This window comes from Morone saxatilis, unplaced genomic scaffold (assembly GCF_004916995.1).
Source record: "Morone saxatilis isolate NCDOM2014 unplaced genomic scaffold, NCSU_SB_2.0 Contig22, whole genome shotgun sequence".
NCBI classification, from domain to species: Eukaryota; Metazoa; Chordata; class Actinopteri; family Moronidae; genus Morone; species Morone saxatilis.
The window spans coordinates 5,611,818-5,635,410 of record NW_023339785.1 but is presented as its reverse complement, the minus strand read 5'-3'; the positions used below and the strand labels follow the sequence as shown (position 1 = coordinate 5,635,410).

General features: G+C 37.5%; 3 protein-coding genes across 3 annotated transcripts in view; all 3 read left to right on the top strand.

Moving 5' to 3' along the window:
- prom1a (prominin 1a) overlaps window positions 1–16,445 on the top strand; it is a 76,662-nt gene extending 60,217 nt beyond the window's left edge. Inside the window, exons 16-28 of the mRNA XM_035669908.1 lie at window positions 2,597–2,743; window positions 3,961–4,032; window positions 4,955–5,047; window positions 7,103–7,156; window positions 7,247–7,327; window positions 7,410–7,478; window positions 8,033–8,122; window positions 8,756–8,871; window positions 9,584–9,607; window positions 10,025–10,093; window positions 12,053–12,155; window positions 12,968–13,000; window positions 13,573–16,445. Of these exons, the coding sequence (XP_035525801.1) occupies window positions 2,597–2,743; window positions 3,961–4,032; window positions 4,955–5,047; window positions 7,103–7,156; window positions 7,247–7,327; window positions 7,410–7,478; window positions 8,033–8,122; window positions 8,756–8,871; window positions 9,584–9,607; window positions 10,025–10,093; window positions 12,053–12,122 (885 nt within the window). The 3' untranslated portion in view covers window positions 12,123–12,155; window positions 12,968–13,000; window positions 13,573–16,445. The remainder of the gene's footprint in view (window positions 1–2,596; window positions 2,744–3,960; window positions 4,033–4,954; window positions 5,048–7,102; window positions 7,157–7,246; window positions 7,328–7,409; window positions 7,479–8,032; window positions 8,123–8,755; window positions 8,872–9,583; window positions 9,608–10,024; window positions 10,094–12,052; window positions 12,156–12,967; window positions 13,001–13,572) is intronic.
- Window positions 16,446–18,597: 2,152 nt separating this feature from the next.
- Window positions 18,598–19,251, top strand: fgfbp2a (fibroblast growth factor binding protein 2a). Its single transcript, XM_035669723.1, has one exon. It carries the CDS (start codon window positions 18,598–18,600, stop codon window positions 19,249–19,251), a length of 654 nt encoding a protein of 217 aa, XP_035525616.1.
- A 2,832-nt stretch (window positions 19,252–22,083) lies between these two features.
- On the top strand, window positions 22,084–22,766 carry fgfbp1a (fibroblast growth factor binding protein 1a). Its single transcript, XM_035669682.1, has one exon. It carries the CDS (start codon window positions 22,093–22,095, stop codon window positions 22,723–22,725), a length of 633 nt encoding a protein of 210 aa, XP_035525575.1. The 5' UTR covers window positions 22,084–22,092; the 3' UTR covers window positions 22,726–22,766.
- The last annotated feature ends 827 nt before the right edge of the window (window positions 22,767–23,593 follow it).

Genomic DNA, 23,593 nt, shown 5'->3' with positions numbered 1-23,593 from the left:
TGTCAGAGCCAGATGTACAAAGAATATACTTGAAGGCATTTTGCTGACCTCACAATACAATTATGTGATTAAAATACACAAGGGAGTTCTTTGTGGTACTATAGCAGTACTAGAGCATTGAATACTAGAAAGCTTAACAAAATACTAACATACAATAAATCAATGCAGTGTACTACATGCTCAAACCAGGTTTAGAATTAGTATAAAATGCTAATTGGACATATGTATAAGCTAACAGTGATGGAGTGTCCAGATATCTCCATCCTTGGCTGCAGCGTTTCATTAGCATTACCTAATAATTTCTTTGCTGCCAAACCAAAGTGTGTGCTGACAGCCAATAGCCTTATCATGTCTCAGCCCTTACTTTAGTGTATGCCTGAGCCACGCATTACACTGATGTAACTTTCTATTTCTTTTTGACCCGGAGCCAGCCACTTCTGCCTGCCTAACACGCTCAGTACTTTCCTGCCAGTTGGCAAGATTGTCTTGGCTCGTTTTAGCCAACAGCTGATATGTCCCATGCTGTGTCTGGTTCTGCACATTGGTCATTTGTCTTCATTTAGTGCATGCAAATGCTTAAGTTTTCAGTGTGTGACGTCGTACCTGACAGCATTTTAGTAAAAAAGACATGTCAGTTTTTATATCACCTGTTTAGGCTAATAGCAATAGATATTAGGTAAAATTGACTGTTTGTTTTTTTATCTTTGCTGCCCCAACTGTTCATACTTGTCTATTCCACATCTAAATGTTCCCTTCTTTTTATTCTGAGTAATGACATGCATTTCATCCTGACGGTGAAATATGTAGGATTTTTGCTCAGGGGTTGCAGTCATTAGACAGTATCCATCCAATTAACAATCCATGGGGTGAAATAAGTTTGTTTGTTGTAGAAGTCAGATAGGACACATCATCTGCAAAGACAGTGCCATATTAGCTTCATAATACTCAATATACAACTTGAACTGCTCATAAATAAACTTTGTAAACTTTTATGCAGTGTTGCCAAATTTAGTGTAACTTGCTGAAATTCCCCCCTCACAACAGTTTCTATCCCCACAACTACAACAGAAGGCACGTAGCTAGCTATCTGCTAGCTGACGGATTTGAAATGCTTCAGTTAACTTATGGCTACTGTTGTGCTAAGATTTTTCAGCCAGCTTTAACAGAGCTTTCCTTGTGGCTATTTATAAAGGTCAGTTAAATATTGAGTTTTCAGGTCAAACATGCTAACAACATTTTAAGCTATTGTTTTGATAACATACATATATGTAAACCTGTAAAATACGGACAGTTAATCAATAACAACTTGTGAAATGACGTCCATGCACGAGCTACTGGTCGTAGCGCTTTCAGTTGATTGGTTCAGGGCAGCAGAGTCAATCAATCTCCAGATACATTTATTAACTTACTTTGATAAAACATCATAATTTCAGTATATTGCAGTATAATATTATGCCCCAAAATACTGATTCTAGATAGTTAATCTGTTCATTTCACCCTTCTGAAAGATTGTTTTTTTACTTGTTTGAAAAGCTGTCTGAACATTTATGTACCAAGTAGCTAGAATAATGTAATATGTTGGACATTTTTTTAGTGTTAGAGGAAATCCAACCCATCAACATACAGTGTTAGTAACTACCATGTCATCTTTAGAACAAACAACTTTACTGCCAACATTTTTGTTGTGTTCTTTTTATATATCCATAAAAAAGCATATGTTTTCGTTTTTGGTGGTGAAATTGCATATTACTATTCAAACCATCCTTTTTCAAAATCACATTTGCCAACCTATGTCCCTCTATGGTTAAGGCTTCCAGAACAGCCGAGAAATTTAAAACCTAATAAACAATATTACAAAGTTCTTTATAGTTATTGACACATAAACTTCTCATTGTAGAAATGTTGCTTATACTCATGTCTGCCCAGAAGGAATAGTTTTGCTTTCTCTCGTTTAATAACTAGTTGAGAAATGTGAGTTTTGCATTCCAATTTGTTTATATGTTCCTATTAAGGAAAGGCAAGTTTGTTTGTTAGCACCTTTCAACAACAAGGCAATACACAATATATAAGACATAAAAGTCATTAAAACTAAATATTAAAGAAACAAAAAACTAAAGTAAGGGACTGTGTGCAGAAGTGCATTAATAGGGACTGTAATTTACAGTACAAACAGTACAAACTTTCCAAACAAACAACATCAAGGACTAAAATGCTTCCATCCAAACCACATCTTTAAGATCTTTGGTCACCCTAGTGCCAACATTTGTTTTGCATTTTTGTTGGCGACAATGTTTATGTACACTTACAGTAATTTCCTGTTTCACTTAAACTGTGATTAATAACCAGCTTTTCCAACAGACTGTACTGAAAAAAAAATCTTGGTAGAAATCTTGGTACATAATCTAGTTGTACATCTGTGAAACTCCAAGATAGCCAAAGTACCAAAGGTTTTTGATGTTAGATTAAGAATACACAAACATTTACCTTTACCTTTAAGACATTCAGCTGCAATAGAATAAGCTCCAATAAGTCAAGCTGTAATGTTTAACCTTCAGGCCTAATCAAACCTATTGCTGTATATTTTTTGTGTTTACAGTTTACGAAGGACGTTGTGAGTCAGCTGGACAGTGTTAAGATCGACCTGAGGGGAATAATCCTGTTAGAAGCAGAGGGGAAGCAGAACCTCCTGGATTTCTCCGAGGTTGGGCTGTCAGAAATCAACTATGCAGACTACCTGGAAGAGGTGATGCACATACTCTCATAAATACAGAAACAGATGCACGCTGACAGTCACATCTGAATGGGTGGAATAAGTATGAAGCATTTACACATAAAGTGCATGGACAGGCGTATAAATACAATAACTAAATATGACTGAAAATCACAGAATAAAGGTCAACTCAATCTTTGTGGTATTTTACTGTCAGATTGCAATAGGAGGCTGTATGACATCAGTTAGCTCTCTGTGAATGCCAGTTTCTATATGAAAGATCAGTGTAAATATTGGTAATAGATTGTTCTCGACATATACTAATATTATTGCATTACATTAACAGTATGTTACCAGAAATAGCTTGGCTCCTAAGGCTCGGTTAAACAGCCTCCTCCCTGGCTGCCAGTTAACATACAGCAGGCGGCCGTGCTTTACCTAATATGAGCTGCGACATGACACAGTACACCGGGTTCTGTTGAGGACCACTGAAGCTCGATTATCCAAAAGTATTCCTGCCAAGGCAAAGAGTGTGTAAGAACAAGCCAGGACTTGGCATTCCCTGTCTTATCCAACACTCCCTGTCAGGTTCACTTAGATTTATTTCTTGATAGAGCAGGGGGAAAAAAGCTGCATTCACTCTCCATTCTCCATTCAAGTGTACCACCTGCCCTGATACACAACTCACACACTCTCCAAAAGTCAGGATGAGAGATTTTATGTCCAACAAATGTTTGCTTTCTGCATGTTGCATTGTTTTCTGCTTTTTTGGAATAAAATCTAGTCATGTCTCAGATTAGAAAATATTAATGTAAAAACATACTGTAAGCCACCATCACAGAAAGCACCCATACAGTTTGCAGGTTTCCAACCACTTAATTTAATTTAATTAACTAAGATTTGCAGCTAAAATGACTGATGATTTGATGCTGAGCATCAATTAAGTGAGTTCTATCTATTTGGCAGTTTTACAGACAATTGATGTTTTACATAATAAATGTTTACTCTTCATTATAATGAAGTACTTGAATGTGTCCTCATTAAGATAATGCTGGAGGAAAAGAGGCACTGATGTGGTGCAGTTCAGTCTTATCCATTTCATCAATATTCTTTAACTTGAGCATTGTTCCAAGGTGCAGAGGAGTTTTTTAAATGTGTACTAAAAAAGAATAAAGAAAAATAAAATAAACAACTTTATAATTAAGCAGCTAATTATGGATTTTTTTATCTTTATACCTGTTTATCTTCAGGTCAACAAAGGAGTCACTGTGGTGGACCTGCTCTCATTTGCCAGAGAGCTAGAGGCCCAGACAGACCTCATGGTAAGAACACCTTGGTGCCGTTCTGGCTGATACACAAACATCGACTCTGTGCAGTTTCACAGTGTTTCTTTAGGTCACAGACACATAATTTGATTATCTTATTTATTTACAATGCCATGGGAGCACTTTGGTGGATTTTGTTGTCCTTAGTCCAAAACATCCAAAACATAACAGCTCTGCTGTTCTCTGGGAGCTGTCTGGCTGCTCTGCCATGCCCTCAGGGGGTTTCAGGAAGCTAAAACAACACATGTATTCACCTCTAAAGGGTAGGTCCTGCAGGATCCTCCAGAAGGATGGAGTTCACAGTTAGTTTAATTCAAAGAAAGGGTCTATTATTCTTTTGTGTTACTCTCAAAATTAAGACCCTTTTAAAGTTTGCACCCAATGCCTCTCCATGACTGCATCATTCTTAAAGCTCCAGTGTGTTAGAGGATCTATGAGCAGAAATGGAATATAATATTCATACTTATGTTTCCATTAGTGTATAATCACCTGAATATAGGAGTCGTTATGTTTTTGTTATCTTAGAATGAGCTGTTTATATCTACAGAGGCTGTAGGTTACCTTCATGAAATCCGCCATGTTGAACCGCCATCTTTCTACAGTAACCCAGAAGGAACAAACCGAACACTGGCACAAAATAGGGGTGTTCGCGTTTTATGTGCATTTCGCAGCCACCATAGTTTCTCCTTCACGCTTGGAAGGGGAGGGTGAAGTGAGGGAGTTGCAAACTGCAGCTACACCGCTAGATGCCACAAAATCCTGCACACTGGACTTTTAAATGATGATGATAAAGATGAATTTGGCTGTTGGAGAAATACTTTCATTTGCTCTTATTGGGCAGCAAGGGAAACAATAAAATACTCCGTCCCTGTCATGACCTAAGGACTTTGATGTCTCTCTGTCTGTGTGTGTGTTTCAGCCCAGAGGCGCTCTGCAGACTGCTCTGAAAGGCCATGTCGGCACTCTGCGGCAGATCCACAGTCAACAGATCATCCCCATGGAGCAGGCCATGGTAATGCCCCATTATGTGTCTTTGTTCTCAGTCCGGATATTCATGCCTGGCTGGACTCCTGGTTCTTGGTTAGATTTTCTGTCTCGCTGTCCCCTTAAAGGAAACATGCTTAACTATTTAAAAACAATGTGAAAGCAACTTGTGTATTTTGTATTCATTTGATTTTTGACTTGATTGTTCTTCTACCCCACATGGCATAATAATGATGATATTCACGGCAAAGCTAGAATTGTGCCTTATACAAAGAGTTTTCAATTTTCCATTTGTTCTTTTTCATATTTTTTGAGTTTGGCAGTCATACAGAAGGCGTATAATGTAGAGAAGGCATAGACCGATGTTCTCACCCGCAGTGGCCTCAAAAGACCAGAGTACAATGCAGCCGCAGGGCATGTTGTGTTTTGACTGAAGGATGCTTTTGTTGTGAAAACTTCCAGCTCTTGTTCTACTTTTGCTGCAAGTGCAAGTAAATGCAGTATGTTTTCACCTCATTGTTGTCTGGGATGTTGATTAAAGGCATTCTGGGAAATGAAGGAAAATAAATAATTTCAGAAGATGAAGAGATGAAAAGACAGAAATTAACAGAACAAAAGTGGATTTCTTTTAAGGGTATATTGTCACTGGCTACTGTATAAGACATGCCTTTGCATATAGTAAGTTTTTTTTGCCAATTTTGATTTATTGCCAGCATTTGTTGCATTAAATATCAGAACTTTGGACTGTAAAGGTTGTCTAATCAATATTTGTATATCAAAAATGGATCATATGTGAAAGTAGTGACAAACTCAAAGAGAATTATCACCCAACTCTGCAGTTCCCATCAGCCCTATGTAGTGTCTTTCAGCTCATAGTTTTGATTCTGTGATCGCAACTTTACTGTTTTGGTTCACCACTCTTATCCGCCACAGGCAGTTGTTTGTTTTAAGGACCCACTGCACACTACCTGGTCACCACCAAACAGTAGACAGACTAATTTAATTATTAGCTGGTGTACACAGTGGAGAATTTAGCTGCTAAATTTCCCTCAGGAGTTGATGGAAACCAAAACAGAGCTTAAAGAGAATGAGAACAATATGAAACCGAATATTGGACAAGGTTAGTTTCTAACAACTCCAAAAGGTAATTGTGTTGGGCTGCCCCCTAGTTTAATGCATGTTAAAATAAAGTCTTCTCTAAAATCTATATGCCAGAGCGACTGAGGAGTAATTGGTGTGTTACCCTTGTGCGGATGTCTATTTAAGAGAATGGTATCATCCTTGACAGAGGAAATATATTTCAGCATTTCATATAACATCATCAAAAGCAGAATGTTTCTGACCCTCGGGCATGTGTTGTCAAGCATGTCATGTCTGTGACAAGCAAATTAAATATTCAGTTTTCATTTCTGTGTCAAAGGCAATGCCATTCTTTTGAATAACACCAAGGATTTACAGCTACTAGCAATTCAGACAAGCAGTGATGCACTTGAACACAGCTTTTACAACAGATTTTTATGTTTTTCTTTGTTTTTTCAACTTCAAGAAATATGTTAGAGCGAGGGTAAGCAGAAATGTGTCCATCCTGTGTATATAGTGTGCCCATTCATTATTTGGATCATTTAGAGCGATATTTTATCTCACAGATGACATATTGTACAGTATTGTAGGGTATTGTGTGTGTTTTTGTATTTGCATTTACATCAAGATCATGGACTCTATGGTGTTGAATGTGAAGGATTTTGTACCAAAACATTACAAAATATTCACTTTAGGAAAAGAAATGTTACTTTAATTCAGGTATTCATTTTGTAACTGTGTCCAAGGAAAACGGTTCAATTCTTACATAGAGTGTATGTAAGCAATTGCAAAACTGAATTTACATAGTGGATATTTAATTTTGGAACAAAATTCTTCTGCATGCCTGTACTGAAAGCCGAACATTGTTCATCAAGTGGTTTTGTTCTTGCCTGATCTCCGTTCGTGTTTTACTGGCGTCTAGGTGTTAAAATGACTCCTGACTGTATCCTCTCTCATTTGACATTGCTGATGTTAATTTGTGCTCCTAATTTCCCTTTTAAAGAGTGCATTGAACCAGAGTATGAGGTTCCTGGAGAGGACAGCCTCAGATCTGCCAGTAAGTGAACTAGCCCCTCAGTCTGAATCTGAAATCTAGGCTTAGATTCAGTCTTAAATTGATAAAAAACCTCTCGTTTCCTCTCCGCAGAACAAAGTTCTAGCAGTTCTCGATGCCATCGAAGCTGCCCAGTACCTCATCTCCCAGAATGCTACACGTTTAGTCAAACGGGTAATTGAAGCATCACTTGCTTTCTTAATATTCTCAATTTGTTAATGGTCTGTAACTCACATTATGTCTTAATCTTCCTCAGGAAACAGGGAAATACACAGCGACGATTGTTGGCTACTTCCATCAGTACATAGAATGGGTCAAAACATCTGTAAGTGTTTGTGCGTTAACTTGTTAAATATGAAGCTGTTGTGGTTCTCAACTCTCACTTTCGGTGCAGTGTGCAAGTGTTGACTTATACGTTCCGTCCAATATTCATCTCACTCTTAGTAAACCAAACAGTGGTGGAACACATAGTTGTGTACTGGCAGAAATACCTTTGCATGTTACATAAGGGAGTTTTGGAGTAAATATAGAGAAGACAAATATAACAATCACAACCTCTATAAATTGAAGGAATTTGCTTTGTGGTACATTGGTTGCTGCTGTAGTTAACTTAAGGAATTCAAAACAAAAAAAAACACATGATGTTTAAAGCCTGAAGCTGTTTTGTTGATCTCAGATCTGAACATATAAAGTATAGGGATGTATTGTGCAATGTTCACACACTTTCGACAAGTAACATAGTAACAAGACAGGATTACATGTTACTGAGCAGGAAACAGAATGTGTCACACAAAGTAAGAAGACAGTGTTACTGCTGAAGTACAGTATTATGAATCTGTTGTGTGCGATTGTTTACTGTTTATATCTTGCTCTCTGCAGTTGGCCATGGAGGTTGCACCATGCAAGCCCTTCAGCAACATGGTGGACACGACAGAAATTCTTGCTTGCAGCTTCTTTGTCGACTCTATGGTAATTATATTGGGAATAGAGGGAAACAAACCCCATTCATGCAGAGTTTTTTGTAGAAGTGGTTAGCTGTAGCTTACTGGGGTTGGGTAAAACAGCAGATTGACTGTAGTTCATTTGATTATCTCATAAATCAAAGTTTGCAAAGAAACATTTTGCCTATAAAGGTGGATATGAAGCCGCATCAACACTTATTTTTTATTTTTTTGGTTTTGTTGAAACTTGGTTTGCTTACATATTTTTCGCCAAATCTCAGTTGATGTAAGTTGTATTTCACGCAGTTATAAGGTAGATCAAAATATGCATATAGGGGCATACAAATTTACAACTGTTTTTAATAATAATTTTGTTGAACTACAGCTAGTGATTTAATTCAACATCAATACATTTGCATGTTATTTTTTCAAAAAATAATCATTTAGTCCATAAAATGTCAGAAAACAGTGAAATAATATAGGTGACATTAGTCAAATTGCATGTTTTCTGAAACCCAAAAATATGTAATTTACTATCTCAAAAGACAGCAAAAAAGAACCTGTAACTTGAGAATGTTTGACATTTTTGCTGGGAAAATGACTCCAGATTAATACTAACTAATACATCGTTCCAGCTCTAATAGCCTGTATTACTACACAGAACACATTCTGGATGGGCCTGGGCTGCAGCACTCTCTTCCTGCTTCCGAGCATCATCCTAGCAGTGAAACTAGCCAAGTACTACCGCAGGATGGAAACAGAGGACGTTTATGACGAGTGAGTGGCTGTACTTGTTCTTTACAACTGCATATGTACATATATACATTCATTCTATAGTCTATACTTTATATAATGAGATATGACATCTTTATATTATGCTCTCAATGGTTGCAGGACATCCTTCTCTCTCTTCAGCTTCTTCTTATGCAACTATTAACTAGCTAAGCTGCAGATAAATAAATTTTTCTTTTGTAGTTTGCTGATTCCCTTACTTAAGGATTTGAACATCATTTGGTAACATTGAAATTCTTTTCATTTTGCTCAGTAAAATAAGAGTTTTACATGCAGCCTTTTACGGGGTTCTTTTGTGTCATTGTGGCTCTACTGGTTTATTGTTGATTTATTTTCTCTCCCCTTCTCTCTTCCTTGTAGTTCCTCTGTTTCTGGGACTTGGCATTTTACTTTGTGATAACCATTTCTACTATTTCCATCTTCCATATTCTTTATTTTTTGGTGTCATTCCTCTCTGTCAAGCACTTGGCACTTTACAAAGAAACATTGACACATTTGTCAATTTATTTTTCTTCTTTGTGGACCTTTTGTTCACCCTCACTGGACTCATTTTAATCACAGCTTTACACAAATACAACATATATGTCTCTAATCAGTGGTGTCTCGTACCATGCAATCTGTTCGGGATTACAGGCAACTTTCTATCGCTGAACATTTCAATAACATTTTTATGTTGTTTTTTTGTGTATCTTTATAGCATTGAGACAATTCCCATGAAAACGTAAGACATTTTACCCACCTCCCTTTCCTTTTCAACTTCTTTCACTCTGTGCTTTTCTCTGGATCTTGTACATAGAATTGTTTACTAAATTCTTGGTGCTGGTTTACGTTTTTAAGCTTGGAATTTGCTCTTATGGGTGGATGGTGTGGCTTCTTGTCGTGTGCTACCTTTTGAAAAGTGCCCCTTACCTTTCATGAAGGGCTCTTGCAATCATTACTTTACAAGTCCACCTGTTTTTTGTAAGTTATAGTGTAAATAAAACATATGGTTTATACAAAAAAATATTTATCTCCTACCATTCTTGAAAAGTTTGACTACTCAAAAAGAGCATTTTTAATCCAAAAGTTTGATCAGCATGCCATGTCTCTCACGTTACATTTTTCATCCCTTTTTTTGTATACAATATTTTGTTTTCAGTATGGAAATTGGTAATAATGGTTATCATAGTGAACGCTCACAAGGTATCCCAAATCCTATGTTGACAAGGTAAATGTTATAATAATCCTTTTACTGCATGTTGTGGGAGGTGGAGGCATGCCTGGGGAAGTGGGTCTTTTCACAAGCACAATGATGTGGCTGGACACAGTGCATGCCTTTGAGGGAGTTGATTCATTGCACACACACACAGACATATACACACACACATATATATACATTATATGTAGAGGTCATCAAGTTGAACAATAATGTGAAAGCTGACAAGTAATGGTAGCTTTTAATTGAAAATATCCAATATGACATATTGTATTTTCCAGTGCTTTTATCATAAAACATTAGTACCACTCTCATGTCTGTGTGTTTAGTATGGAGCTAGCGCCAAGAGGCAACTAGCCTAGTTTAACATAGAGACTGGAAGCGAGTGTGTGCTCGTGTCTAAAATTAAAAGAAACCAACACCTCTTAAGGTCACATATTAACACAATGCACTGTATGTGTTGTATCTGTCAACAGCTAGTCACAATGAATATGTCCTGTTGTAGTATTAACTTTGGTGAGCCTCTGGCTTTTCATCTAGCACAATAATCAGTGCATTTTTAATTTATTCCAATAGTTTGGTTTTTACCAAATTCCTGCAAAGCCCATCAGCCTTAGAGGCATTTTGTGATCAATGCCAAATAGCAAATGTTAGCATGCAAACACACTAAACTCATATGGTGAACATGGTAAACATTTCACCTGTGAAACATCACAATGTTAGCATTGCTTATTGTGAGCCAGGCTAGCTGCTCCTTGCCATCAGTCTTTATATTAAGCTAAGCTAACCATGTCCTTACTGTCTAGACTCTGTATCTGATGCATAGACATGAGATTGGTGTGATTTACTGAAAATTCATTGCTCAGTCTGTCTGATGTTCATATTTTTGCTACCATTACTTCTCTCAGTCCTGTTGCCAAACGTCCTGCTGTGTGGTTTTGGGGGAATCTGCCATGTCACTAACCTACTGCATGCTCTGTGTGCGCACTGGAATGAAAAATCTTCCTGTTTCCTCTCATTTAGAGTCAGCCAAAGTCCGATGAATGTACACCTGATCATTTTGTTCAGAGAGAGGCAAGCATGTCAAGCCTTGGTGTGACGCTGGGAATGCTTCTCTATTGATTTTCCTCCTTAAGCTAACAAAACATCTAACTGCATGTTACATATATTTAAGTTGCATTTTGACAAGGATGCGTTTGGACAGCAAACCTACTGTAACAGATGCTATAGGAAGAGAGCAAAACAGAAAAATTATAGATGAGACCAGACACTTGCTGGACTGTGCTTCCACAAGAGTCCTTCACATCATCTTTTAAACGTATTGAAGTGGAGTTTCCTTCCGAAAGAAGCTATGCACTTATTGAGCGCATGCTGCCTTCTCTTGGAAAGTAAAACCCAAAGAAAATATTTTATTTGACATTTTGTTGGTCTTTACTTGAAACCGAACATTTTCAAAGATGAAACTTTTTTTAAAATATTGAATAATCAACTTGAATTGTTAAAATGAATACAAGATGTTGGATTGAAACTTATCACCAAAACTCAAGCATGATTTTAAAGGGGCACTGAGTACTGTGTGACTGTTATTGACCTCCTTTATCAACAAACAGTAGGTACTGAAACACTGACACTTCACCCTCCTGTTTCTATTTCAAACATGTTAACATGTAAAGCGACAAAAGCAATGAAGTCACATTAAACCTAAATTTTGATTTGGACCCCACTAATATGATAATTATCTTGAGCTTTCAGACAGGAAAAACTTTAGCCCTATTGCCTCTTTAACTGACTGTAAAGTATATGTGTCTTATTCCCTGAGATGATGTGGATAAAGCTGTTCTGCTCTCTGCCTTATGAACCACTCGTTTGTTTAGTAACAAAATGGTGATTTGTCTGTGGAATTTTCTGTCATTGCTGTTAATGTTGTGCCCCGCGTTGTGTGTGTGTGTGTGTGTGTCCCTGCACCGGTAGCATCCCTACCTATGACACTATGAACAGGTTCCCGCGGGCCTCGGCTCCTCCGAGGCACATCGACTGGTGACAGAGAGCCGGCTCTTGTTCTGGCTCCTGAAAGGTACTGGAAACCTACGCCTCAGACCTCTGTCTCTCTAACACTGTTTCATTTTATTCCTTCTCTCCCAACTTTAACCTTTCTTTTGCACAGCTGTCATCTGCTGTTTGTTTGCCGTCAGCCCCCCACCCCTCTTCTGTTTTTAATCATTTTTCTTTGTGTTTTTTTATGTACACCTCTAACCAAACCCTCTAACACCTTTTTACAGCTTGTTTTAGTGCTTTTCTGCTCACAGTGACTTTGCAGTAAAAACCATCATGGTGAGAAATGCTAATTTTGGAGTCACTAACGAACCATAAATGTGCTCAGAGTATTTATGTGTGACTACTTGTGACTGCTCAGTCTGTGTGCTATTGAGGAGAGATGCTGACTGTGCTTATTTCCCATTAATTTGGTGCTTTATTGGGACATTTATTTTTAGTTAGTGTGAAACCTTAAAATTATTTGAGTTATTTATTTATTTTGCTGATTTAGACGGCAATGGCTAACTTAAGTTTACATTATAGGAAAGTATAAATTAGGTTGCATGATCATACTGAATTTCACATTATCATAATGTCACAGATTCTCCCAAATGGTATACAGCATACATAGCACTAGTTTGGGATTTTTCAGTAGCAATAAAGCACTATGCAGTCTTTTAAAACCCTCTGAGGAACTTCATGAAAGCATGGCTGCACTCTTATGTCTGTTATTTCACAAGCCAGCCAGAGCCGCATTAGTATCCTGGGCCATTAAAAAGAATTTGTGTTTTGAATTATTAACTTAATATTTAAAAAATCTAATTTATTTTTCTCCAATATTTGCCTTCCCAGTGCCCTCGAAAACTGGAACTAAAATACACCATAGTAAGTGTGCCTTCTTAACATTTTTACATTTTAGATTGAAGCCATTTAGTTGAATCTGTTGCAATTGATCCAGCAGCAGAATGGGCTCTGATTCCCGGATCAATAGTAATGAATCCAGTGGTTCAGAACCATTGCTGTTAACATGCCCATTTAACAAGTAATTTACATTCTTATCGAGCCAGAAAATCTAATTTCGCTTTAAAAAAGTATATTTCTAGCAATTCTTCCTTTTTAAAGCAGTTTCACCTGAATTCTTGGGTTTTTTTTAAAGAAAGGTGAATCATGATTATCAAGATATTGAACATTTCTGGGCTGAAGTGATTTGTATTGGACAAGTGAGATTATTTGATCATACTAAAGTTTTTTTTTATTACAAGACAAGGTTTATGTGATGAGTGTGTGTAGTTTTTCTGACAGCAGAGAGAATGAAGAGAGCTACGAAAAAGCAGTAGAGACTGAACACAAGTGCAGCAATATGTGCAATAATATGTGAATATGTGTCTGGACACATTTGGTATATTTAGAGTTTACTAATCAAAACCTTTCTTTTTTTTGCTCCATCTATTTTCAAGCTGTTTGTTTGACGACACCCTCAGACCAGAAGAAGCTCGATAAAAGCTGGTTTCCCTACAACAGAAGAAGCCCTTTGGATGTTTTTCTCTTTAGCGAACAACTCAACCTCTTCAAACAGGCAGATCACAGCCTGCAGTACAGTTACCTGCTCCCCAATATCCTCTGACTCCTCTAAGAAACACTGCCTGCAGGACATCAAACTCTTCTCCCTCAGCATCAATCTGAGCCAGGCTTGTTGTGCGTTTTTCAAAGGACTGCTGTGTCTGCGTTTACATTTGTTCAGAAAAAAAGCTGAAAATATATATTCAGCAAGAGGACATAACAATAACTGTGATGCCTGTTCAATTCAATGTACTTGTTTATGCGTAAGAAGACAGCGGCTGAAAGGTCACTCGGAGGTCATGGCAAGCTGTTTCCACTGCACTTCAAACGGATGTTATCACATTCAACACAAGCAGCATGTGTGAGTTAGGTGGTGTGCAGTATCTTAATGTCTAAAACCTGGATGATTTGAACAAAGTGGTAGAAATACAGGCACAGGTTGTTCCCAGGTGGATTTTTGTGATTAAAATGAAAAAAAAAATTAGCATGACTTTTTAAAAAATGTTTACAATATAACAAAACATCCAGAGTTTGACTGGTTTGGGGAAAATTGCCTTTCAGATTTATGTGTCACCCTGGTATTTCGACAGATGTGCTCCTACACACAGGGAAAATCCACCCATAGATGATTTTACACTGTTAAAAATCAATCTGTGATATTAAATTCTTGTTTATAAGGCTGATCAATATGGTAATTAAGTAAACAAATTAACAAACTACATTTTAGACCAGTTATTTCAAAATAATTGCAAAGGTACTCTTTAAAATTAAGCAATTTATAGTTGCAGCCCCTCCTCACAGGTCATATATATATATCAATGAATGGTACAAATTTTAACCAAAGACTTTTTTACCTACACAGATTAATTGATTTCAATAGGTTTTAAAACCTGAAAAAAAAATCACATAGATTAGAGAAGTCAGACAACAATGTTGTATTTATATTCCATAATGCACAAAAGAAATGTGTTTTTAAAACCGATCAGATTATTCTCAGGACCATGTAGTGAGCCTCACCCCCAGGTTGGATAGCACTGTTTTAGACAGCTAAGAAGCACATCCCCGTTTTAGCTGTATCTGACCTCAACATCCTGAAATCAGTTTGGCCATTAACCCTAGAAACAATATACCACAAAACAACATCAATCAAAAAATGCATCACCAAATAGCAGTTTACCAACAGTGTAGGTATTTAGGGTGGATTTTCCCTTTAATTCACATGATAAAGTCAGAGATTATAATATGTCACACTCTATGAATAAGGTGTATAGATTGTTCCATAGGTAATGAATCGATTAACAACAAAAGCTATCATGTTGAGTTCACTAACAGGACATTTTTACTGAGATATTTCTTGCTTGCATAGTGATGAAACTTTTAAAGTGGAGAAATATTACTTTCTCAAGCCAAATTGTTTTTTTTACTGTAGGTCTCAGGTCTTCTTTAGTGGTCTATCAATTATGTGCTTATTTTGTTTCTGCTTTTTAAAACCCCACAGTAGCTATGGATACATTTGAGAATGATTGAACAAGTGAATGTATTCAAGAGCTATTTTTTATTTTCTATTACTTGATGATCTTGGCTGTTAAATATGCTGAACTCTATCACTAACGCATTGGGCAAGCCAATCCAGTAATCCCACCCACCTCACCTCCATGTTTACAGGTTAGATTTGCAGCTGCTGTCAGCGTAGTTATGATGGTGAACGATTATAGACAATCCATTCATGAGGCAAGTGAGTGCTGTCAATCAAATAGTAGTAAACCAGAAGAATGCTTTATGGTCTACACAGCTAAACACAAAATCACTGCACTCTGGTGGTGGTGTTGATGCACACTGTCAAAAATAATGTCCATCTTAACACAGAAAGTTTGAATTTAACTCGTCTGGCTTATTATCTCTGAGTATGCTAACATTGCAATAGCGGAATAAGCTAACAGTAAGTACCTTAGAGTACCAAATGTAAGGGTAGGCTACTAAACATATAGGATTTTACATTTAGTAATCAACAAGGTGAAATGAGTAATATATTTTCAATATATTTTGGTGATTTTAAGAAAGAGCGGACACAATTTTTAAACAACCTTGATGCTAGCTTCTTGTTGCATCAAAGGTGTCACTTGATCCACAAAACCGGCTCATTAGCATTGAAAACTACAGAAAATATCTCCCGTACCGTATTACCTTTTTTATGACCATTACGTCACATAGACAAACTAATTTCACGAATCAAAAGGAATAGCCTTTTATCACAAATATACTTATTATAATATTATCCAAACTAGTTAGCTAGTAGCTACAGCTAGAAAGCTAGCTAACTTTCTTGTTTTTATATAGTAGTTAATTTACTACTATATACTGTATACTACAATATACGTAGTAATAGTATACACAAGCATTGTATGTACCAGTATTTGAAATAAAATCTTGCTGTGGTGTAAATTCAAAATGGCTTCCGTTAGCGTAAGATTACATTTGTTTGTTTTTTTTCTTACCCAGGTTCTTGTTAAGATGGACATTTTTTGATGTGTCTTCACTTTGACAGGACTATCATTGGTTTTCTTGTCTGCTAAAGTCTGGATGTGACCCATCTTGGGAGAAAAACGGTATGATTTTACTAAGTGCTTAAACTAGATATTGTGTATCCGAACCCTGGATGGATGCTGTCAGTGGTTTGAACTGTGATGCTCCAGTGTTGGGCACTGATGGAGCCACTGAAGAGGAACTTTTTATGTGGTGTTGAAAAGAGAGTGTATAAATTGTGAATAAACTTTGAAATCCAATCGTGTTATTTCACTGTCATTATTTTTTCTGTTTTTACAGGTTCTCTCATTATGAATAGGGCATTTTTTGGTAACATTTTATTATTTCAGTAAAACAAAAACAACAAAAAAAGCCTACCATATAAATTAATAGCAAGAATGGGAAGTTAAATGAAAATAAGGATCTAAATTGAAATTGTGTGCTATTGAAAATTAATGTACAATACTTATTAATATGTTTTATGCAAAACAAATGACATAGCATGAGACATCCTGTCCATAGTATATCTTAAGACTTAAACACACTGCACATTTTTATGTGGTGCTGCCACTGCTGGCCAAAACCCACTTGGTTGCGTTACTGGTCAGCTATTTTCAATAGGAGATGATTATCTTCTTCCATAACCTTCGTTCTGAGGTTTTCTCAGGCACCAAACAGTATGTGGATAAACAACCAGCAAAACCACATGCCAACTCATTCCTACTTCTAACTAGTCTTGTATAAGAGACGGATGAGAACAACAAAAAAATACTTCAAAAACAGAAGCAGCGGTTCAGGGAAAATCTCTTTTATTGTGTTTATTTACACATCAAACGCTGTGTTGGAATGGTTATTTCTGAGATCCTGTACAACTTGTACATTACTTTATGTACAATCCATGTTTAGCTTGATGGGCGGAGCCATATACACTAACACTGCTACAGCTGGTACATCATGCACTTTAAGGGGCTCTGGAGAACAGTACTCACAAATTAAAATGCTGTTTAATACTGTTTACTGTCATGAGAAAAAATCAGTAGTCAGGAAAAATAATGCTACATATCCCACTACATTATAGATGTTTTGATTTCAATGGAGTCTTAGTGTTTTATTTATTAATCTATTAATTATTGGGGCTCCACATACACACATCATTTGTCTTTTAAATGTGTTTTAAAAAGATGTATTGCACTGTACCAGAAGTTAAGCATGTAGCAGGGGTATTGAATTGAATATCATGCACACCAGTGGACAGCTAAACTATGCATTTGAACAGGCTGAAACTTACATCAGACAAAGTGTGCCAGTGAAAATGCTGCAATCTCAAGGGAACACAAACACTCAGGGGGTAGGGAAGCGAACACTAATAAGAGTGCAGTGATTTTGTGTTTAGCAAAAGATGGGAGTGCAGCTCAGGAATTTCATATCAAAAAAGACAAAACACTGAATTCTAAAATGAAGTTGCTGATGGAATAAACATGACACTCATACTTTAAAAACTGCGAGCAGTGCTTTTATGTATATTCATAAACATTATGTGACACATTGTGTGTTTTGAAAAAATAATTTCAAAGACCCTACACCTCACTTAAGTAAAGCTAAATCTGTTCCGGATGTGCTGACTACTTGTCCCACAATGGGACCTTTTTCACTAGATGGGCCTGAAAATGAAGCCACATATCTAACCCCACCCAACAAAATCTGGCCTGACAACCATGCTAACCCCCCTGGTCTCATACAGACATTTCTTGTTCTTTTTTAATTGGCACTGCTACTACTTAACCACACTCCATGCTGAACTTGGTCGGCCATGTGTGAGTGACTTCCACTCACGTTTCTTTGTGGTTGTGCAGTCTAACTGTGTTTATGTTTGGAGGGAAATGATAGGCTACGCTGCATGGTTGTGAGCTCCAACTGCCTTTTAAAACAAGCAGGAACTTGAGGGCTTCAGGAGGGCTTCGTTTACATAAGTACATTTCTATTTAATTGAGATGTGCTCGGCAGACACAGGAGAATTATTGAAAATTATGACATAAACCGTCTGGCAACAAAAATGTGTCAGAAATTGTTCTATAAGATGCAACTTACATTATTTCGTTCTTCAAGATATTTTGATATTATGTGTGTGTACTTTTATTACATAAAACCTGGATAAGCATGAGCATCATTGTCAACATCTCATGAGGCCCCTGCCTTCACCAGACAGCAATAACTGATGCTGTCCCCCTCCTCTTCCTCCTCCCCCTGTTCAAGTTTTGTTGAGTCTGACTGCTTTTTTTTTTTTTTTTTTGTAACTTGAATTCCCTCTTTGTCTGCGTAGCCAATAAATAGCAGCAAGGTCCCTCAGCTCAAGCAGTCTCACTCTCCTCCTCTTCCACTCACCATCCATGTCTGACACCATGTGGACCCCGGCCAGCGCTCTGCTCCTTCTGCTCGCCTGCTGCCTTTGGTCAGCCCAGGCTCAGAGCAACAGCGGCAGGAGGCAAAGCATCTGGGATGAACCCATCAAATTCAACACCAAAGGAAAGGACTTGTGCACCATGATCATCACCGGTCAAGGGGAATTCACCAGGCTGAGGCTGTCGTGCCAGGGCAGCAAGCGCTCCTACTGGTGTGAATACGTGGGCAAGCCTTACACCTGTCGCTCCTACAACAAAAACCCTCGTCACTACTTCGTCCAGATGATGTGGGGCCTCAGAAAACTCCACAATGCCTGCCAGGCGCCAAGGCAGATCCAACCTCACATGTGCAGGAAGGCAACTGATGAGTCTCAAATGGTCTTCACATCTGCTTCCTCCTCCCGGTCCTGGCCAGATGCTTCTTCTAGGATGGGACCAGCCGCCTCAAGACCTCAACCTCGTCCAGCTGCGCCCACAAGGCCAGCTTCCACAAAATCCATTCGAGTCCCACCAAGGGTAAAGACCACGCAGAGAACCAGTCCACAGCCGACGACACCGCCTGTGGAGAGCAATGCTAAGAGGATGGCTCGGCAGTACTGCTGGAGGTCACTTCAAGGCATCTGCTCCTACTTTATTGGTTTGTTTCGGAATTAATGAGGAAGGTGAGCAGCAGCACTTGGCCTCTTCTCTCTTAACACACAGCTTTTATTATGTTGTTTTATGACTAATCTAAGAGCACTGTGGTGGAATGAGAGATGTATTTAAATCAAGTTTGCCTCTAGCATTTATTTGCAAAATTCTTTTCTCCTTTTTTTATTTTTGTTTAAAATATTACTTAAGTGCATAATTTATAACTGTATATGCATTATCCCCCCCCTTATATTCACAGATTTACAATTATGATGAAGATAACTTCTGATGTCTGATTAAAGTGACCCTCGGAGGGAAATTCCATCCAGACCAGAAGTTTGTTTGTCCGCAGTGGAAGAACTGTAGCGCCCTCTTCAGGGGAAGGGATAGTACTGCTGGGGTATCGAAAGCAGGATTTTTCAGTGAACCTTTCGTGCTTCATCTTCCAAACGTCACAGCTGTAAAAACTCTACTACCTGTCTTCAGTGTGTAAAAACAAATGTTATTAAAAGGTACAAGTACTACTTTAACTTGTAAAAAGGTTTCTGCAGCTGCACAGACCTTTACAACAATATATGGGCCCAGGACAAGAGAGGCAAGCAACTTATTGGTGTCATTTGTATTTATGTTTGTGTACTTGTATATAATCTACTTGCATCACTTAATATTAGCTTGCATATTACATAGTTGGGAAAGACCAATGTTTTTATTTTGGTCTGAAGAAAGAAGTAATTTCTGTACTGGTGTATAAGACAGAAAGATATAATGAATGTGAAAATGATTGTATTAAATAAATAAACATTCTCGACGATTCTGTGTTGAGTTTAGTGAGATTTTATAGCAAAAGAGCAGCAGCATTGAAAACAGCTGCTATACAATAACATTATGTCTTATTAAAATCATAATGATCACAAAGTGGTGGAATTACCTGCTATACTGCGTTTGACCTTTAGGTGTCGCTGTTGCTTAAGTTAAATAGGCCACCAAGTTCAATCAGTCAGTGATTTCCTCCTGCAGGGACATCTGGCTCCTTTCAAGATATTTCAAGTCGTTTTATCTTTGGCGTGCTGTACTAACAGAAGTTCCAGTGAAGGTTGTAGAAGAAAAGTTAAAAGTTATTTGCATTTGTTTAAAATAGATTTTCACAAAAATTTAGTTCATTTGGTTAAAATTTAACTGCATTGCAAGTTTCTATAATGGCAATAATGTCTATAAAAAAATGATTTCACTGGCAGTAATTGGAAATTTAAAAATATCCCAAAAAGATTACCCTGCCATTGGATAATGAACTTTGTAAGCCCTCCAATCACACAGTATGTGTGTGTGTGTGTGTTTGTGTGTGGTGTGAGAGAGGAAGAGAGAGGAGAGGAGAGAGAGAGAGTGAGAGAGAGGGAGAAAGACCAGAGTCCTGATCCTGCAGCAGCATACTGTAGCTGCAGGTAAAGGCAACTTTCAGCTCCCAGGTGTCAGGACTGTAAACCCAAGTTTACACTGAAACCTTCAGGTGAGTTAAGTCTGTTCATCTACAATTATACCTGATTACTAATCACACTACAATAATAAGAGTTGTAATGTGTATGTGTGGTGACTGCTACTTACTTTTATACTTTCTTTACTTTTATACTTTCTTTATAATATATTACCTTGACATTCCTATAATATTCATACAGTGAATACAAATGACCTATATGGTACTTATCAAATTAAATTCCTCATAGTATTTCTGTTATATCTCTATTATGATACTATAGAGTGTGTGTCTGCACTAATAGTTGTATTATAGTATTGTCATTTTATCTACATGCTATCACTTTATTCACATAACCCTTTATTGTGATTGTTTCATCATGGGTTATTTTTTAAATCAAGTATTAAAAGTTTGCTTGCCAAAGTTTGCGGGTTATATATACATAGATCTCACTGCACTATAATGTTTTATTTCCTCTTGTTTATTCTGAACTATTCCTTTATGGCTTCATATCTTATTTCAATCAAATTTATATGTGACTTTTTGTATTGCCTTGTGTCTCTTTTAATGCCTTTTTATGTTTTATGTAAAGCACTTCAATTTCTTTGAAATGTGCTATGCAAAAAAATCTTGCCTTGCCTTTTTTTTTTCAGAGTCAGTGTCTGCCTCCATGATGTTTTTACAAGAAAGCTAGCAGTTTCTTTCTCAACGTATGTCTAATAGGGCAGTGGTTCCCAACCTTTTTCCATAAGGGACCCCTTTTCTATCATTGAGTAAACTTATGATCCCTCACTGACATATTAACCCATTCATATTATATTCAATGCATAACAATAACAGTACAGAACAGCTTATATTTGGATTAACTTTAAACAGATTATTTCCTGTGAATATCACATCAGAGATGAGTTATCCTGATATGTTATACAATTCTGCTCGTATTATGATTGTTATTTTTATTCATAGCAATACAAAATATCATATTAAACATTTGATTTTATTTATAACAGTTATAAATTCTTAATAGGCTTATTTTGGTCAAATTCAGTGTTTTCTTCTCCTCAATACTTGGCCATTGTTCTATTAGCTCTGGTTGTGTGGTGTACTTTTCTAATGTGGGACGAGGCTGTTTATTAGAGAGTGAAGGTTCTGTGAATCTGTGAATATAACTTGTGTTCAGTTCATCAAAATGCATAATAAATCATAAAATTATAGAATCTAAACTTTAAAAATAATAATTTAATTTACAGAAATTAATGAAATGCTGATATATACGTTTTCTTACACCCCTTAAATCTGTGAGGACCCCCTGGTTGGGAACCAGTGTAATACAGGATTATAATGATTAAATCTGAATTCATTCTCTTGCAGGTTGTGTTAGTGTGAGTACTGGTTTCATGGCTCTCCTCACCAACGTCACCATCCTGCTGGTTCTGGCTTGTATTTCCCATCAGCTGGTGATGAGCAGCTGTCAGAAGACCCATGGACGGAGGGGAAGAGGGGTGGACAGAGGGCAACACAAGGACAGGCCAGGGTTGAAGGTGGGCCGTCAAACCAAATCTGCATCTACACAGCCCATTAAGGGCAAAATGGTCACCAAAGACAAATCAGAGTGTACCTGGGCAGCAACAGGTGAGGACCTCTTCATCCTCGGTATCACTTGCAAGAAGGGGAGCAGGAGCTTTAGCTGTGAGTACGTCGCCAGGCCCTCTGTTTGCCCCCGGTACATCTCCAATGTCAAACTTTACTGGAAGCAAATGGCCAGGGCGCTGAAGAAGCAAAATAATTTATGCCAGGACAGTAGTGCGTTGGTGAGGGCGGGTATGTGCAGAAGAGCTGCCAGAGATGCTCATTTCAGACTGCGTAATGCACAGAGGAAGACTGACCCGCCTTCCACCCCACGGCCTGCGCCCAGACCTGTCAAATCCTGTCAACCTGTCAACAAGAAGCTGGCAGAGGAGTACTGCAATGACTCCTGGTCGAGTGTTTGCACGTTCCTTTTCACTATGGTGCAGGATAATGATTGCTGAGACAGAAAGACAGTTACATTAATACTCTTATAATAGATTGTTTAAAGCTTCAGTAGATTTTATATAGACAGCACACCTTTGATGTATTTCTCCACATTGTTAACAATGGTTCTAACCCCTAATAAACATCTTTTCTATCTATTGTTTAATGTTGCTCTATGATTTGTCAATTTAAGAGAAATTTACTGGGGTGATAACTTTCTTAGTAAGAAAGTACTTATTGATTACACATGTGATTACACATACACAATGTAAGCACAGGTAGCCTGGCCCCGTTTTTGTGACAGCACATCTGTATATAATTTCATTTGAAGGCATTTATTTCATCATTGATTCAAAGGATATCTTTTATGTCAAAGCCCCTTTCTGTCTTTTGCAAATATGTGTGCACAGTCCTGCTGAAGGAATTTGCTGGGAGATTAGCAGTTTGAGCATGTTGGGTATTGACACAGTAATTTAACCAGAGGGAGTGTGATTTTTAAGAAGCCTCAGCCTGTATACTTTGGCGCTGAGAAGGCTCTGAATCCACATTCTCAGTGTGAAACCATTAAAACATCACATGCTCAACTTGCAAAATCAAAGTCAAGGAGAAGCAGGGTCTTGTTAAGAGTATCGGATTAACTAACAAAAATATTTGTCAGATGAAACTTTAGATTTCTACATTATGTTTGGCATTTATAACAGCATCATTAGACCTTTCCACTCCATTTGAAATTCTGAACACACGCTTGATTCATGGCCTAGCACTGCAAGTTGGCTGTGGTTTAAACAAAGTTGATCTGTTGCTCTAAACTTCAACTTAATTAATGTCTTACATGACATTCAATCAGCAATAGCGAGTATAGCTGCAAAGTGTTCATGAGATAAA